The following is an 18,724-nucleotide window of genomic DNA, read 5'->3' as shown; positions in this document are numbered from 1 at the left end:
GGGGTGTTGGAGTATAAGTAAGTTCCTCATAACCTCACTTTGGGCAGTTGCAAGGGAAGGTCCCCTGGAGACAAGAGTTGGGTGAAGGGGGGGCAGTTCTTCTGTTAGCACACTGTTTGTGTCTTCTTCCTTTAGGGACAGTGAATTGTGTCTTCACTGTTGTCTAGACCTGCATTTGTTCTTTCTGCCTTCCTGTACTCTGCCAAGGTCAGTAGACTCGTGACTCTGCCAGTTTATCCTGCCACATGAGTGGGTTTCCAGATGTTGCTCAGAGGCCCATTTCCAGTCACTCTCAACGGATATTGTAAGGCTGTAATGTTAGGATCTAGCTTCTGCTCAGCCCACACCATCTGCACCAATCCCTCCATTCACAAAAACCTCTCCTATCCCTCAAAGCTCCCACATGGGCTGATTCCACCCTTCAGAGACCTGGCCACGCCCTCTGTCTCTGGGGCTTGAATGGTCCTCCGAGCTCCCACCACGTTCTTTCTTCCCATCTCCCCGTACATGACATTAATAGCTCCAATAAACTCTCCCCCACCAATAATTAGTTTTAGTGTGCTAAACCCTTGCACTACCATCCAGAACCTAACAGCTTGTGGAAGGGAGTTTTCCTTGGTGGAAACTGGAGGGGTGGACACATTCATCTGCATGAAATACTTACGGTGCACTGGGAACCTTGGCGGGGGCATCATCAACAATGGGATGGAGGATTTTTGTTTGTTTGTTTTTTGTTTTTTCAAGGCAGAGTTTCTTTGTAGCTTTGAAGCCTGTCCTGGAACTAGCTCTTGTAGACCAGGCTGGCCTCGAACTCACAAAGATCTGCCTGCCTCTGCCTCCCGAGTCCTGGGATTAAAGGCCTGCGCCACCACCGCCCAGCGGGAAGGAGGAATTTTTAACCAATAAACCAATAATACATACTCCACCCCTATACCTTGGATAGGAAGGTTCCCTTCATAAGTCTCGGGTGTTGAAGTCTTGGTCTCCAGCTGGTGAGGTTACTGAGGGGAGGGAGTGTTCTGCCTTCATTAATGAATCAATATCTTGATTATAATCCTTAAGGCTGATCTATAAGACACAGGCTGGCTTTGAACTAACCTATGGCTGGAATGGAAGGTGCGAGCCACCACACCCAGCTTCTGATTTGTCTTTACAAGGCCACGCTCCTACGGGGCAAGCTCACTACCACCAAGCTGTGACTCCAACAAACAACAAACTCACAAAAACCTCGCCAAACACAGAAGAAGGCATCATTCAGGCACAGTTAAGGGTGACATCAGGGCAATGTAGGCAGGCCCTAAACGAAGGAGCGAGACTTCCAGCAGGACCTGCCCAGGCGCGGTCCCCGCGCGCTCCCACCTAGGATTGGTGAACTCTTTCAGGGGTGTGGCCCGGGAAGTCCTCCCGAAATGCGCGCTTAGTCGCTTGTGCCCACCCTGGCCTGCGATTGGCGAACGTGAACGCAGGGCGGAGCCTCGGGTAGTACGTGCGCGCGCAGGTCACGCTCTTAGGTACGACCTCGGCGAGCAGTGTCTGTACCATGGCGGTCTCTCTCCTGCTTCGGGGAGGACGAATTCGGGCGCTGAAGGTAAAGGGGGAACGGGCGCGACCTCCCCAGCCCGTAGCCTGACCCTCAGCTGTACCCGTGGGCTTGGTGTCACGATGACGGGTTCCAGGGCCTGTGCTCACCTGACCTGGAGTTAAGGTCTTTCTCTGCAGGAGCAAAGCTTAGACTCTTTGGCTGATTTAAAAACGAAACCTGGCTTTCTCTGTAAAACCAGTGTTGGGGGTTGTTTGGGTTGGGTTCTGAAGATGGAACCCGGGGCCCTGCACTTGCTTGTCAAGTGCTGTCACCGAACCATCCTCAAAGCAGGAAGTGCTCACAGCAAAATAAAATACATGTGACCTAGGGTCCCCGTCGTCAGATGGGCACTATTTAAACACTCCTTCAGGTATCTTGTTCTCAGCGAGTTTTTTCAGCGTGTAAAGATACACATAATTTGTACACACGCGAAAAATCAAATACAGATAGTAGTTTTCCCATTCTTTTCTGGGTCCGGCATGGAGCAGCTTAGACTTAGCACAAACCTTAGTGGTTGCCTGGGAAATTAGGAGTCTTCCCATTTAACATTGTAACATTTCTGAAGCAATTATTTACATTGTGTTTACTAGCAGATACTGTAACTAAGTGGAGGGAGATAATTTTGCAAAAAAGAAACATAGTATTTTGTAGTGATTCAGTAGAGTAACAAAGTAAGCCAGTGGAGTAAATTGGCTACCCTGTCTAGACCCAGAAGTCTGAACACTGTCGAGTGCCTGCTGGGCCTTGCTTCCAGGATCCTGATGGTGAGGGTTGCACCTCGCCATCTAAGTGATGATAGAGGCCCAGAGGCCAGCACCTCCCTCCTTTCCCCGATGTCAGTACAGGTCTCTCTCACTTGGACTTTGCAGGACATGTGGCAGCAACAAGGGCTTCTCCCAGCAGCGCATGCCTCTCGTCTACCAGGGCTCTGAAGTTTTATATAAAGAAGCTGGCAAAGTTTTTATTGTTGTTGTTGTTGTTGTTGTTGTTTTTATTTAAATTTCCAAGTTTCCATTTTGGGAAATTTTTGCAGAGAATGGGGAAATGAAGATGCTTTCCTTTACCCAGATGCTAACGGTGGTTGCCCAGGAACTTGGGTTTATTTATCTTGCAGCTTTTTTTTTGGTACTTTTCTTTTTTATGTATTTATTTATTTTCCATTCAAAAATTTACACTTCCATCCTCCCATTCCCCTCCTGCTCCCCCATCTTTTGTACTTTTCATACTTCCCATATGTTATGAACATTGTAATAAATGTGCCACATGAATATTAATATATAGCACTCACATAATGGCTGTCATCAAGGTGAGTATCCTTCCTATTGACTCTCCCCAGGCTGCGTTCCTGGAGGCAAGGGTGTTCCGAGAACTGTCTTCTACGGTGTCCCTCTCTACAGAGTCAGGGAAGATTGGAAAGGGAATACAACCAAATCCCAAGAAGCAAAGTGCACCCAAAGGTGAGATTTTAAAGATGGTCTCGGAGGGGCAGAGAATGCAAAATCATTAGCATGAAATGAATCTGACCAGCCACATAACCTAAGGTTCTTAATCTTCCAGTGTCCAGGTTATAATCAGATATAAAAGCGGGAACATATCAGTGGTATCAGAGTCTTTGGCTCTGCATTTGCTTTAGATCAGTGGTCCTCAACTTTCCTAATGCTTTGACCCTTTAATACAGTTCTCCTAACAATAAAATTATTTTCATTACTACTTCAAAACTGTAGTTTTATTAGTTATGCATCATAATGTAAAAATATCTGTTTTCTTATGGTCTTAGACGACCCCGTGAAAGGTCATTCAACCCCCCAAAAGGGTCGTGACCCACAGGTTGAGAAGCACTGTTCAAGCTGGAGTTTGGCTCTCTGCTCAATGGGGAGAGCAGAGGACGCTGGCGTTTCTGATGCTCTCCGGGATTCATGTTTGGGTGAAATAGCGAGATCCACCCATCCTGCTTTCCTTTCCCTGGTTTCTGGCATTACCTGACTTCCCAAGACTAGTGAGGTTTTTCTGGTATACCCCATGATCATTTTGGGGATACCATCAGGACCCCAAATGGGGAGGGAATTAGGAGCCAGAATTTCTGCTGTGCTCCATTCAGCTGGTGCCTGGTTGGTTTCCAGCTCTTTTTGGGATCATTTTGATTCCTGTCACAAGTTTTAACCTTTTCCTTTCTCTGGGTGCCAGTGTAGGATAGCCTCGCACAAGCAGAAAGTGCAGTGCATTTTAGATGCTTCTCTTCCAAGAAGTTTTATCTCCTATGCTTTGCTCATTTTTGATAACAGATCACAAACTAGGACTATTGAATTTAATTTCTTAGTTCATGGAGCCCCAGTCTACCCTTGAACAGCTATGCAGAACTGCCCCTTGGCAAATCTTCTGTCCTAACACAGGACTGTGGAGTGCTAATGGTGTTTGGTTTTAGCTTCACTAAAACACAATTTCCTCAACTTACATATGTGAAATGATAGAGACTCCTTTGTTTTCTCCTTGTCTGAGTACTGGCCATGAGAGTGCCTGCCCATAACCTTTCATGCTACACACACACACACACACACACACACACATCCCTCACATCTCCATCAGCCCCACAGCATCCAGAGACATGGCAAAGGTGTCCTGGCCTGAATTCCAGAGGGATTTGATTCAGTTCTGCCCAAACCTCCCTCGTTTTAAAACACAGTGCTCTTTTCCTCTTGGATGCATTGAAAAACAGAAATCTTAAACACGAGAACTTATTCAACAACATATAGAATCCCAGTGTACCTAAAAAATATCTGCAACAAGAATGCCTGTTAAGTTGTGGACTGTATATGGCATGGTCCTTTATTTTTGCATGCTGTAGATTTCAACCCAGGGCTTTGCATAGCCTGGAATGCTATGACTGCTTGCTGGTGAGTGACTTGGATTTCAATACTAACTATGTCCTCTTCTCTGGTGGAGTTTTAAGGTTTCTATAATCCAATCTTCTAGATACATGATTTTAAACTAAATGAATTTTAGGATCTAAGAACTGTCTATATAAAAGCAAGTGTCCGAGCTGGGTGGTGGTGGTGCACACGTGGAATCCCAGCACTTTGGAGGCAGAGGCAGGTGGATCTCTGTAAGTTCGAGGTCAACCTGGTCTACAGAGTGAGTTCCAGGATAGCCAAGGCTACACAGAGAAACCCCGTCTCAAAAACAGACAAAAAAAAGAACAAGATTCTGTGTGAGTTAAAGTGATGTTGACCTGGGAAGACCATCTGAGCCTGCAGCTTTACCACCTCCCTCGGTGCTGTGGGGCTGATGAAAATGTGTGTGTGTCTGTGTCTGTGCACTTAAGTGTGCATATACTTGTGCACTTTGGGGTGGAAGATGGTCTTAGGAAGTAAATTGTCTTCTGTGCATATCACACCTGTATATTATAACTTAAAATAATTTCTGTACAGAGAAAAATAATGTTTCCAAATAGTCACACGTAGGCCTGTGTTTTTCCTTGAGGTGCCAGGGATTAGAAACTATCAGAGTCCAGAGTGGCTTTGGGAGCCCCTGGGCTTACTGCATCTGCTCTTGGTCCCCAGCCCGAGGGTCAGGAACCACCCCTGAGAGCAACTGTAAGTCCATAGGCAGACTTCGGTCTGGGGCTCAAAGGATGAGGCCAGGGCTGGGTCTGGGCGGGCCAGAAACTCTCTCTCTCTCTCTCTCTCTCTCTCTCTCTCTCTCTCACACACACACACACACACACACACACACATCCCGTCATCAAAAGCAAAGCCAATCCCTGCATCCATTAGCCTTTCCTGGAATTCTTCCTGTAGCCAATGAGAAGAAGAGAAACTGTTCCAGCCTATACAGTGGAGTCTCCTTGTTAAGCTACCTGGAATGTTCTTTCTGTTTTTGTAGGTAAATACCATGTGATGTAATTTTTTCTTCTGTGTGTGTGTGTGTGTGTGTGTGTGTGTGTGTAAGGCTGTGGTTTAACACCAGGGCCTTGCATGTACCCAGCACATGCCGTATCACTGAGCTACACCTCAACCCCAAGAATATAGTTTTAGAGCTTGTTACAATTCCCGAAATCTCAGGGAGAGTGGTGCTCAGTGCCAGTTTGCCTAGTATCTCAGGGAGAGTGGTGCTCAGTGCCAGTTTGCCTAGTGTGCCTGAGCCCCTGGGTCCAATCAAGAGCAGAAAAACAAAATCCCCAAATCCTAAACATATTTCGGGAGAGTTAGTCTATCATTTTTCTATTCAAAAATAGCCCTTTGAGAACTTTATTAATATGTTTGTAATTTTTGAGAAAGAGCCGTACATAGGCTAAGCTAGCTTCAAACTTGCTATGTAGCTGAGGGTGACCTTGAACTTATGATCCTCCTGCCTCCATCTCCAGAGTGCTGGGATCTCACCACACCTGCCTTATTGATTGCAGTGCTGGGCTCGAACCCTAGCACTGTACTAGCTGAACCCCACCCCACCCCTAAGGTCATTTCCTGTTTGTGAGAGGTAAGCTCAGAGAAATAGCAGTGGTGTGGATGAGTGGACTGGCTGGCCTGGGGGCCGGGAAGTCATACTTGTGGCTGTTGGAATTCCGAGTTGTGCGGCTGAAGCCAGGGGAGAGCAAGTATGGGCCGCCATGCTCTGGAACTAGGTGTTCTTGGAGTCACCCTTTCGATCCTGCTCTAGGTGGCCAGGGCCAAGACAGGCATGGCCTTCGCTGGTTTCAACTGTCACCCACCTCTCTCGCTCGCTCTGGTCATTTCCTTTCACAGTCCTGGCACACTTTCTCTGGCTTGGAAACTCATTCCTACCCTTTCAGTAAACCATAGTTAATCATAGTCCTGATTCTGCCATAGAGGAGGAAGCAGGCAGTTTTAGCCTAGATGTAGCCCCTCTGTAGATCTGGTCATCTGGAGAATGTTTGGTTCCATTCAGGTATGAAGGGTAGTTTCTCATATTAATAACTTGCCGTGTGTTTTTCTTCTGATCCGTATGCTTAGAAAGATTGGCACTTGAGAAGACTGAGTGAAATTAGCTCTAACGGATGTGGTTTTGTTTGTTTGGTTGTTTCTTTGTTGCTCTTTTGTAAGTGCCTATGAAGTGTAAGGTTTTTCTGTTGCCCTGCTTTTTCTGCAGTTTAACAGCTGTTTCCAGTGATATGTGTGGTATTAAATTATTTTAGACTTTCTGGCTTTGCAAATCTTGTTTTCTTGGCTGAAGAAATCCCCATGTGACCTGTGGGATTTTTGAGGACTTTCCTTCCTTTTTAGGGCAGCTTTCCTTGAAAAGCTGTTGCCACTCCCTCCTCTACACTCCTCCTCATGGGGTGCGCTTTACCCGTCCTCCGACAGACTCTTGTCTATGCTGCTGCTTTGTTTAGAAAGGCCAGACTCAGCACTTTTTCATATTGGAAAAGCCCCAAATACTTGAGTGGTCTTAGTGCTTTAAGAAATTATGCATTTGGAAAACTTGTATAGTCAACTGAAAATACTTGCTTTAGACTTTAACCGTCTTAAATTTGGGTGAGATCGTTTTAAAAATTGCCATCTGGGAAGTCATAAGTGTGAGAAATGGAGTGAGTTTGTGGCTCTTGTTGGTGAGAAAGACCCTCCTTATAGGTTTTGGTCAGAGGCAAGTCTGCCCACTCCTGCTGCTGCCCCAACTTTTGGGGAGGTTCCTGGAACCTCCCTTGGGTCAGTTACCTGGATGACATTATAACATGCTGGTATGCAATGCGATATCTATGGCTTTGAATTGTCCATTAAATAATAAATGTTCCTCTTTATGCCGTTTCCCAGATGTGGTGGGAGCAGAGGAGAGGGGCAAGCTTCTAGCCAACCACACGGCAGCGGCAGTGTCCAAAAGTGCATCTCCACGCAGTCCTTACCCAGCCGTGGAGAATACAGGTGGGGCTGTAGCTGGCCCACACCCTAGTGGCAGCCTGCCACTCACAGATGAAAGGCTTTCGAAGCATTTGTCAAGAAAGACTTTGGTAGAGTTTCCTCAGAAAGTTCTGTCTCCACCCCGAGTACAGGGTTCTGACTCTGAGGCTCAACGGCGTAAGCAGAAGGGGACACATGGCTCATCCTCATCTTCCTCATCCAGCTCCTCAGATTCAGACTCTGATGGGGAGGGACATGACTCAAAGATGGAGCCCCAAGTGGCGAGCAAAGGCAAGGCAGGGTCTTACAAACCAGAGGCCTCTCGGCCCTTCCAGAATGGAGTCTCTAACATCACAGTACCTGCAAAAGAGAAAGCCAAGGTGCAAAAGCCACGCACAGATGTCACCTACCCAGAGAAGTCCCAGCAGCCAAAGAAGAAAGGGACCATCACCAAGCCTTTAGAGGACAGCAAAGAAACCAGATCCAAGCCTGTGACATCCAGATCACAGTCCAGTGAGATTTTAGACCAAAACGTGAAGGAAGAACACCTGCAGGGGAAACTGAGGCCAAGTAAGACAAGGAAGGAAAGCCCAAAGCCGTTTGAAGCTGAAGAAATCCTACCCGACCACACAAAGGCCAGGTCATCTGCAAGGCTCACCAGTGGCCCAGTGCCCACAACGAGAACACAAGAGACCAGCGCAGGAGAACAGCTGGCAGCCGCTATGCCCAGGGCCGGAGCCAAACCTCTGGAACCAAAAGTGCCAGAGCCTGAATCTAAGGCAGCTTCTCCTCAGGTCCCAGTTGGAAAAGAAAGCCTGGAGAAGCAGGTGCCAGAAGGGTGCTTGACAGCCAAGGCGGAGACCTTGGAAGGTCAGAAACCCGTGAGATACTCGAAGACAGTTCCTGTCCAGAAGAAAGATACCTTTGAAGAGAGAGCAGAACCACAGCTAGCGGGGAAGTTCCAGGCGGCAGATGGTGAAGCCCCGCCCACTGATGCAGGCGCACCCCAGGAAGCCCCAGGCGACACTCAGGGTACACCTTGCCTTGGTTCAGACTCTCCTTGTCCTTTAGGGTGTATAGATTCTGAAGCGCCCTCTTGAGTTTCTGTGTGTTTAGAAAGTAGTATCTTTATGTTTATCTGTTTATTTCTTTGGCACAGAGTCGTGTAGCTCAGGGCAATTTCAAACTTGCTAGATAGCTGGCACTGGCATTGCCATCCCTGATCCTCCTGCCTCTGACTCCCAGTGCTGGGTTCCACCGCTTGGCCTTGTTCGACTGTTTCTTTCTTCTTCTTCTTCTTTTTTTTTTTTCCAAGACAGGGTTTCCCTGTAGTTTTGAAGCCTGTCCTAGAAGTAGCTTTTGTTTTGTTTTGGTTTGGTTTTTGTTTTTTGAGAGGGTTTCTCTGTAGCTTTGGAGCCTGTCCTGGAACTAGCTCTGTAGACCAGGCTGGTCTCAAACTCACAGAGATCAGCCTACTTCTGCCTCCCGAGTACTGGAATTAAAGACTTGTGCCACCACCACTCAGCTGTTCAACTGTTTCTTAGACAGTAATGTATGGGAACTGATAGCTCAGCATCACCACTCTTAGCCTTGGAGGGTGCCTAAGCACATAGTTCATGAACTTGGCCAACTTCCTGCTGAGTGGAAATCAGAATCTCCTGTGACAGCGCATGGGGTCAGGAGCAGCCGTCACTTGGTGCTGGTAGCCCTTGGGTGGATTGAGCTAGAGAGGCACCTTAGCAACCTTGTTCACAGTTGAAGTAAGCATTAGCAGGTAGGCAGCTGTGGACCGTGCCCGTGGTCTTCACAGCTACAACACCATGGGCTGTTCGTCTTCTACAGTGAGTTTCTACTGAGGAGCTTTTCGAGGGGGACTAAGCCCTCAACATCCTGTGTGTTCTTGCGTATGCGTGACACCCTCTGGCAGCTCACTGGGAAACAGAAATTCTTTGATTTTAGAATCTGCAGCTCAGGAGAGTTGCTTAATATGCAGCGTTGCTAACAAGACCTTCTTCCTGCACCTACGTGCCACTCCAACCCACACTTGCCTACTTTACCTCATCCGGTGTGCTAACTGTTGCTCTTCCAGGATGCCGACAGCATTTATGTTTTCTTCCTTTTCCGTTTCCCTTCTCTCACTAATACGCCAGGTACCAGTGCACGGCCGACTTCCTGCCCATCTGACACTGTGGCGGCTTTCATATTTGGTCTCAACTGGAGAGGAGTGCCTCAAACCCAGGATGAAAATACAGGATTGGGGGGTTTCTAGGTTGTTTCTAGGGGAAACAAATCCTCACGGGGCTGCCGATGTAGATTAGTGTGGGGCTCAGCCAGTGCGGAAGGGCCTGGGCTCAGTTTCCAACACTGCAGAAGCAAACTTGTTCTCCGCCCCCAAACCGTTTTTTGCTGGCAGCTAAGGCTCACAAGTGGTCCTTGCCCAAAGCTCCTTGCTTACAGGTGAGCAGCTTTTGAAAGAGTTTGGAATTCCCCGACTCGGTCTGTTGTCGCCTCCCCTATAATAGCCATGTAATCCATGGCTTTGAAGGTGCGCCTTCACCACCCTGGGGAGCTTCAGCTTGCCAAGGTAGAGAAGAGGCCAGCTCCAGTAGACATTCTTTTTCTTTCTTTTTTCCCTTTTTAAATTAAATAATGAGAATCAGCTTTTGGATTTGGAATAGAGGAATAGGTATTTAAGTTGTTGGGGCGCTTAGCTTTTGTGCAGTGTGAGTAGAGACTGAGACAGCTCCAGTGACCTGATTTCTAGAGCCTTGGGAAGTCAGCCCAGACCCTGCTCTGTGGCCCTCGCCAGGTTTTGTCTCCTGTTTGGTTGCGTTTGTGTTGCAGAAGAGCCCTGTCCTTTTGCTTCAGTCCCACACTTTGAATTTTAAGTTTATCGAGTGTTTAGATATATAGATTTAATTTTTCCCATTTAAGATAAAAGGCTAAGTGTGTATGTTTGCTTGTTTCTTTCTTTCTATGAGTCTGAAGATAGCAACAATTTTCCCCAAAAAGTTAAAACAGCAAAACTGCACCCTCCTCCCTGGTTCCCATGTTCGTTTTATCATTATTGGGACACTCAGCTCTTTCTTAGGTCTGTGATGGCCGTTTTCATCACAAACAGATGTGATGTGACGAAACCACGCAAAGGGGCGTGATTTCTCTCCTGTGTATTTTCACAGTCCTTGGAAGTTTGTCCGTAGTTCCAGGTCCTGCTAAACTTGTAGATCCCAGTGCCTAGAAATTCAGGAAAGTAAAGTGAGGTACTGTGATCTAGTATCAGGAACAGAACAGCTTTGTCCCCACCCATAGATTTTAGGACACTGCCACTTTGTTATCAAAGCAGAGAGTTATCCTGTGTCCTGGCAGGCCTGTGACGCAGTGTCAGGGAAGGTTTCTGTGGAGGACCAGGGGTGGGTGTCTTAGGATGACAGCCTTGCCTTCGTGTGCTTGTGATTGTACTTAACCAGTAAGGTTATAAATTTCAACCTGCATTTTCCAGGTGATTTTTTTTATTGTTGTTTGAAGACATGGGGGTCCTCAAGTTCTCCCTGCTAGTTAGACTGCTCACACGTCAGACTGGAATTGTGGGGACTTCCGCTTCCTGAGCACTCAGATGGGCGAGTGTCTGATGGCTCTCCTGTCTCGTTCCTCTACAGAGCCCACTCTGGCCCCTGAGCCGACTGACGCCACCACCTACAAGAACCTGCAGCATCATGACTACAACACATACACCTTCCTAGACCTGAACCTGGACCTCTCCAAGTTCAGGATGCCGCAGCCCTCTTCAGGACGAGAGTCGCCTCGGCACTGAGTTCAGCTCACGGTAGCCCCATGTCGGACCCGTGAATTCATTGCCTGTGGGAATAAAAGTCAGTCACAAGCTCAGTGTGTTGTTATTATCCCTCACAGCTCCCAGAGAATGAATTAGTAACCCTGATTATTTTTGTAGAGTCTGTATCATTCAGTGGCATCCTCCAGGGGCCACAGTGATATGTTCGCAGTTCTTCCAGGCTAGAATCTTCAGCTTCTGGAGACAACGATAAACTGCATCATCCCTAACAAGGCCTGGGGGACATCACCTATTAGGAACACCTATGTATGACATCCCTGTTTAATTGCAAGACTACAGCCAGCCTGAGAGATCCATAACAGGAGAGAAGCAGGGTACCTTCCTGCCCACTCAGCTTTGCACTGGCAGGCAGTGAGGGGTTGGTTATAATGGAGTGTTGACTTCTAGATCTGAGCTGCAGCCTGGATAAACTGGGGGTAGAGTTACACTGATTGTAGTTACCGTATCACAAAAGAAAAACTGGTGTGTGTGAGAAAGAGTAGAAACAGGATACCAATTATACTGATTTATACTACATTATAAATAAGTAAGCACACACATGTATATATACACCCATAGAATACAAAAGGGGTAGGAGTTATGCTGATTTTTAACTGCTATGTTACAAAAAAATTAGCATGTGTGTGTACATATGTATGTAAACAGAATGTCCAGATTGGCCTTCAGCTCGGCCCTTCTGCCTCAACTTCCCTACTTCTGAGATACAGACATGTGCTACCACATCCGAAAGGGCCAGTTGGATGCTCTCCAGGACAGCAGAGACTGGCGGACACAGCACACTGAGCAATGTAACTGCTCAGAGGTCCACATTAGCTGAGGAACCCCTGTCACCCATGATAATTCAAGGGCCATGCTGCTATGCATGCCATGGTTCTCAGCACAGCACTAGGCACAGCATGGGGGACAGGAGATTGACAAGTGACAGCCCAGATCAGATCTGGTCCCTCCTCACTAGAGCACACAGGAGTACAGTCTGCCTAGGTGTTATCTTGGGCTTTCTTTGCCTGCCTTTCACAGGCTTGCTTGGAGCCCCTGCTAGGGTTATTTCCATTTGAGTCTCGACCTCCAATTAACCCATAGCACGTCGGGAACAGAGCATCTGACACTGACTTCCATCAGAATTCCCGCATTCACACTCCTCAGAGTTAGTTCAAGTGGAAAACTCACCGAACGATACTGTGATCCTCTGTTGGTTTTGTGACCAGCATGAGGCTCGGCAACTCAGCAAGTGTCTTCTAATCACATGGTGAGACTTATTCTTCCAGTCTTACACGTTTATATAATGTACTTGGATCACACATCCATTACCCACCCTAGCTCCCTTCTCCCTCCCATTGAACCTCCCTCCTGCTCTGATGTCTTTTTGTGTGTGTGGCCCACTTCATTTAACTAGGGTTGCTTATGTGAGTGTGGCCTGGGACTCCTCCCTGGAGCAGGGGTGTGTCTTAGGGTTTCTATTGCTGTAATAAACACCACGGCCAAAAGCAACTTAGGTAGGAAAGCAACTTAGGTAGGAAAGGGTCCGTTTCAACTCAGAGCTTAACAGTCCATCTCTGAGGGAAGTCTGGGCAGGAGCCTGGAGACAGAAACTAAAATGAAGCAGAGGCTACTGGAGAATCTACTGATTTGCTTGTGTTCTTATTTAGCCCAGGACCACCCGGCCAGGGGCTGCAGGGCCCACAATGAGCTTGGTTCTCCATTAACTGTTAGTCTAGACAATGCCCTGTAGTCTTGCCTATGGGCAATCTGATGAGACAGTTTTTCCAACTGAGGGTCTTTCTTCCCAGGTTTAACCCTATCTAGGTTTGTGTCAAACTGACAAAAGACCAACAAGCACAGTGTCAACTTATGAGCAGCTGTACCACTAAGACTATGACTGACTTCCAACATTGACTGCTGAGCGACTGTCCCACTGAGGACCTGACTGCCCTCTGACACTGACTGCTGAGCAACTGAACCACTGGGGACATGACTGCCCTCTGACACTGACTGCTCACAGCTTCACAGGAGGAACTGGGTCACATGAGTCCCTCTTCCATCCACGGTCCATGGTGATCGACTCAGTCTAGCATAAGCAGCCTCTACTACTCCAGATGACATTTCACAGCCCTCCTCCTCATCTTCTGGCTCTAGCATCCTTTCCACCCCTTGTTCCCAGGTATTCTCTGAGCTTTGGATGGGACAGGATAGGTACAGATGTCCCATTTAGAACTGAGAACAGTCACTTTTTCTCGGCCCTTTCACCAGTTCTGATGAGTCCCTGCATTAACCGCCACCCACTGTGAAGAGATTCAAGACAGAGAGTAGAGTGTTTGTGGCTGACTCTTGCCTGTCACCTGGGGTCTCCTAATCACATTTCTTAATAAACTACTTAAATACTGTACCAAAAGTAACAAAAGTGGAAAACAGTAAGAATTTCCAGAATTTACCATACTAGCTCGTTTCCCCAGATGTAGATGGTGTGAGGAGGATGTACCTAGCTTTAATGTTCAGACTTTGACTTTAGCTTAGCAGCCTCTCAAATCCAGACCCATGCATGTGGCAATGTATTGAGGGATGTGAAGCACTGAACAGAAAGAAATATATAAATCGCATTTGCGTGTGCATGTGTGCAAGTGTGTACACACGCATGCACACATGTCACAACACACACGTGGAGGTCAGACGACAACCTGCAGGAGCTGATTTTCTCCTTCCACTATGTGGGTCCAAGGGACAGAACTCAGTTCACCAGGCTTAGCAGCTCCAACCCTCAGAGCCATCTCTCTCGCCCCAAGAATAAGTACATTTTGTTCTGAACAGGAATCATGAGGCTTGAACCATTCTCGCCTTGGAACTGGTCCCTCTGGGCTGTCTCTGCCTCCTTGGCAGTTGGCTCACTGCCCATTGAAAGGGCTGAAAGACAATGACAGGCAGCCCCATGCACGGTCACAGCTGGTGCCTCCTGGGTACTCCATCTGGTAGCAATGTAGTGGTTACCCCCAGAGTCAGTTTTGGGGTGGCAGAGGGATGTGTGTGTTGTTTTCCCCTGCTCTAAGGACTGCTGCCAGAGCATCTGTGTGGCTCAAACTTGCCTGTGCTTTGAGTCACTGCCTTAGGATGGCTTCCCAGATTCTCAGAGTCACACACTGTCGACTTTAGTTCTGCTTTCCTTTGGCTGAATTTTTAAAACAGTTTGACATGTATGACTATGGTTCCTATTTTTCTGTCACCTGTATCCTGGCATCTTTTCTAGATGTTGCTCCTTCATACATGGTGCAGCTGCCCATGGAACAGAATGGTTGTATACAAAGTTCCCTCAACCCTTAAAGCCAGCAAGAGCCTGTCCTGCTGGGTCCATTGTAGAGTCACCGTAAACACCCACTTCTTGTTCGAATAACTTGTGTTCTGCTGGCCATACTGGCCTCAGAGCCAAATGCACACCCAGATCGCCTCAGCAGAGTCTGGTTTGCACACCAGAAACAAGCCAACATTCAGAAGCTGTGTTCAGTGCCCCTGAGGTTAGCAAGGGTGCGGAGTTTGCACACTTAGCTTCTGTTAAGGCAGAACAGCAGATGCTTGGCCAAGCCAGCAGAAAATGCAGTAGGTTTTGCAGTCCTCACAAGGTCTCAATTCTGGTCTTCGCTTCCCATAGCCCTCTTAAAGTACAAGGCCACCATAGCAGTAGCACTACCCTTGTGTACTGAAGGAGGCAGTGTGCAAGACCTCGTCAGTGAGGCCATGGTTTGCCAGTCAGGGGATTCAAGGTGTCATGGTTTCTTTTTTGCTTTTTCCGGACAGGGTGTCCTAGCTGTCCTGGAACTCGCTCTGTAGACCAGGCTGGCCTCGGACTCACAGAGATCCGTCCGCCTCTGCCCCTTGAGCTCTGGGATTAGAGGCATATGCCACCACTGCCTGGCATCACCATGGTTTCTTTAGCAAAAGACTGGTCAGAGATGAAGCTGAGGCAGGTGGAGTGCTTGAGGTGCTTGGCAACTTCACCCCATCTCTCTTTTCACTCTCCTCTCACCTTTGTTCCAGAAGGGCCCAGAAATGCTATAATGTAAAAGGTTCACAACAGCTAACAGGAGCGATTGTCACCTCAGAGAACACCTGGAAGAAGCCTTATTTTATTATTGTTTTAATCTTAGCACTTGGTATGGACACATTCAGGGTGGTACAGCCGTGAAGCAAGAAGCTCTATTTTAAATGCCTCTTGCTGTTAGTATAGTGGCCCTGCATCCAAGTGAAGGCACTGCCTCTTCTCTGAGTTTAAAGGTTTGGGGGGAAAAAAAGCACATGGGAACCCTTGCAAGGGACCTGCAGGGTGGTAACGGGCAGATAAAAGAGGCAGACTGTGGAAAAGAGATGAGGACCGCCATGAGACTGATGTAGGGGCCCCAGAGAGGGGGCTCTCCAGGCCCTCGTGTGTGTCCAGGCATGTGTGATGAGCTAGCAACACTGGGAGTGCCAGAAACTGCAGTTACAGTTTGAGGCTAGACCAAACCATGAGGGTTGAGCTCTAGCCTTTGGGAAAACTTCGCTCCTGTGTTTTATTAAAACCAAACCCAAAACCAAACCCCTGTGATTGGAACTTTCACTCCCCCACCCTCAACTGTGTGGTGGGAGGGACAGTGGCAGAGATGGAAGGGTTGGTGAGGGCAGATGGGGGTTTGCGGTTCCATTTTCATAGTGAAAGACCTTTGAAGCTCCTACTAATCCCATGCAGAATGGACTAGGAAAAGAAGCTTGAGCCAGAGAGGATTGGGACACCACCGCTATGCTCATGCGGTGGCTGGTAAAGGGCCAGCAACTGAATATGGCAGCCAGGGCACTTGGAGCTGATGACACTCATAGGTCAACCATCATCTTGACGGCCCGTCCAGGTCATGGCCTTTCCAACCTCATACCCATGGTGACCTGGGGGTGCCAGTTCCTTCCACGTGTGGTCTGATAGGCACCTCTGCCCTGCTGCTCATCTGGATGAGAGTTCTGCAGCCTGAGCCCTAGGGCAAGCTGCCTGGCTCTTAGCTACGGTCTTGGACTGTCATCCTGCATAGTCTTCAAATAATAATATATGGCCTGGTCTGTGTCTGGAGCGTGTTTTCCGTGTCATATCTCACATACATGGTCTGCATCTTTTTCCCACCTAGATATGTAACCATCAGAGACATTAGGTTATTCCCCTTTCCTCGCTACTGTCTCACTATCTCTGTGCAGGGTTCACATCGGTTACAGGGAAAAACTGGGTCAACCCCAAGGCCCCCTCACAGATAGAATTTGGACTAAACAATCATGGAAGTCAGAGCATATGGAGCTGCTAAAATACCAATGGTGAAAATGGGGTAAGCTAAAGACCCAGAGGAGGAGGGCTGGATGGCATCGCCCTCCTTCCGGAGGTGGTGGAGGGCTAGACGGCATCACCCTCCTCCCAGAGGAGGAGGAGGACTGGACAGCAGTTCAGAGCACCACCCACCTTCTAGAACAAGCAGTCAGCACTGTCACCGCTGGGTACCCAGCACTAAAGGAAATGAGATAAACAGAAGCTGACGATGAGGGCCACTGAGAGGACTCAGGGAACAGAGGCACTTGCTGCCCAGCCTGATGCGTTCAGTTCAAGCCCAGGACCCACTAAGCAGTAAGAAAGAACCAATCCTGCAAGTTGTCCCCTCACTTCTATCCATGTTCCATGGCATGTGCACATCCACAGACATACATGCACACCCATGCACATGCACACAAAATAAATGTAATAAAAATAAAGGAAAACAATTGAGGGAAACACCCGTTTGACCTTGGATCTTCGCATATGTGTACACATCTACACTAGCGAGTACCTACACTACACACCCCCAAACACCACCAACAAAACCCAGAAGCAGGTGGCACAGGGAGAAGGCTGAGCCTTTGCGGGGCTCAGGCCATGGCAGTTCCTATATGGGAAGCCCCAGAGAGCTTCCTTTCCCACTGCCATATGAAGATACAGCCAGCCGGCCCCATATAATCCAGTGCTAAGTCACTTAGAGAGGACTCCAAACACCGTTGGATATGGGAGTGGCTTATACTTCACTGGGATGTGAATTTGGAGGGAAGTCCACCTCTCTTGACCACCTCACAGACCCCACAGCGAGCCAGCTGTCTCAGGTACTAGATCCAACACCTAGGCCTGACAGCAGCCAAGGGCTTGAGTGACACTCACAGCTTGGTGGTGGCAGGATGTCTCCATTGACCTCTAAGCTGATCCCCAAAATGTGTTCTCCACAAGCAGTATTGTATAGTACAAATCCATGTGCCCAGTGTGAGCACTCACACATGTAGTGGGAGTACTCATGTATCCTGTGTGAGCACTCACATATGCAGTGGGAGCACTCATGTATCCTGTGTGAGCACTCGTGTGCCCAGTGGGAGCACTCATGTGTCCTGTGTGACCACTCACCAGTCTGCCAGTGTCCTCCCCTGCCTCCACTCTGATGTACTGGTCACACCCATCTCACAGCTTTCTGACTTTAGTCAGGCTTGACGTCCTGCAGGCTTGACTTGGCAAAGCTACCAGCCACATCCAAGGTCCAGGCTGCTCTCTTCCTCGCCTCTTGTTTGGCACTGTGAACAAAAGGAAGTTAGCTTCTGTATGCTTGCTCGGTCATGTGATTCATGAACTCAGGACTTCCCCCAGTTCTGGAACGGTGAGGAGGAAGCCTGTTGTTTACAGAGCCACAGCACTCACGACATTTTGTTGTAGCCGCCCATCTGGGCTGACAAAGACAGCTCCGCTTCCCTTGGCAGGTTTCCAGCCAGTGATCGTTCCTACACAGCCAGGGGGAATATGACTGAGCTGGAGTGGAAAGCTCGCTCCTGTTGTGTGTGCCAGAAATGTCTTCTGCGCATGAAGCAGCTCGACGCCCCCATCGGCTACTCAGAAGTCCCCCCCTGGCTGGTCTAAGAGCATCAACAATGTCAAGTGCATTGTTTACATAGAAAGTCCCAGCCCTTGCCCCCTTACATCCATGTGCATGTGAGGATGTGTGACATGGTTGATGGGACAATGACGAGGAAAGTCTGTGTGAATTAGCATGTTCCTCCAGCTTATTCACCCCTTTCTCCCTCCCTTGTTTCTTCCTCCCCCTGTTACAAGGAGTGGGCCCCTTGTTTGTCCCGGCCACCTGGCTGGCTTACACCCGAAATAACCAAGCAGAAATTGTATTAATTAAAACACTGCTTGGCCATTAGCTCTAACTTCTTATTGGCTAACTCTTACATATTAGTTTAACCCATTTCTATTAACCTGTGTATCACCATGAGGTCGTGGTCTACCAGCAAAGGTCCAGTATGGCTATCTCGGGCAGAGGATCCATGGCGTCTGTGCTTTCACTTTCTCCAGACCACCTTCTGTGACTGGACACACTCCCTAAAGACACGTGTCAGGATCCTGAATTCTACAGAACAGCAGTGTCGGGAGGTGGGGGC

General features: G+C 48.2%; 1 protein-coding gene and 1 long non-coding RNA gene across 3 annotated transcripts; one reads left to right on the top strand and one right to left on the bottom strand.

Moving 5' to 3' along the window:
- The first annotated feature begins 1,450 nt into the window (after positions 1-1,450).
- Positions 1,451-11,311, top strand: Ndufv3 (NADH:ubiquinone oxidoreductase subunit V3). 2 transcript variants are annotated; one of them, XM_048451292.3, is made up of 4 exons: positions 1,451-1,588; positions 2,919-3,039; positions 7,348-8,463; positions 11,088-11,311. In XM_048451292.3, the coding sequence occupies exons 1-4, from the start codon at positions 1,541-1,543 to the stop codon at positions 11,240-11,242; spliced, it is 1,440 nt and encodes a 479-aa protein (XP_048307249.3). In that variant the 5' UTR covers positions 1,451-1,540; the 3' UTR covers positions 11,243-11,311. The 2 variants fall into 2 exon arrangements, with proteins under 2 accessions (XP_048307249.3, XP_048307250.2); XM_048451293.3 differs by lacking the exon at positions 7,348-8,463.
- LOC148119185 (uncharacterized) lies at positions 10,381-17,984 on the bottom strand. The gene is made up of 2 exons (XR_015735495.1): positions 17,697-17,984; positions 10,381-10,665 (listed from the first exon to the last, which is right to left on the bottom strand). It is a non-coding gene; the product is annotated as an uncharacterized LOC148119185 (long non-coding RNA).
- Positions 17,985-18,724: the final 740 nt, after the last annotated feature.

This window comes from Myodes glareolus, chromosome 18 (assembly GCF_982192425.1).
Source record: "Myodes glareolus chromosome 18, mMyoGla1.1, whole genome shotgun sequence".
NCBI lineage: Eukaryota > Metazoa > Chordata > Mammalia > Rodentia > Cricetidae > Myodes > Myodes glareolus.
Note: the sequence above shows the minus strand (reverse complement) of the source record. Positions and strands in the feature narration are given on the sequence as shown.

What these genes read in the sequence shown, in the direction of transcription:
- Ndufv3 (XM_048451292.3), top strand. Translation starts at nt 1,541, where the DNA reads ATGGCGGTCTCTCTCCTGCTTCGGGGAGGACGAATTCGGGCGCTGAAG. An exon ending in GAAGCAAAGTGCACCCAAAG is followed by an intron (nt 3,040 to 7,347) that starts GTGAGATTTTAA and finishes GCCGTTTCCCAG; the next exon opens with ATGTGGTGGGAGCAGAGGAG. An exon ending in AGCCCCAGGCGACACTCAGG is followed by an intron (nt 8,464 to 11,087) that starts GTACACCTTGCC and finishes GTTCCTCTACAG; the next exon opens with AGCCCACTCTGGCCCCTGAG.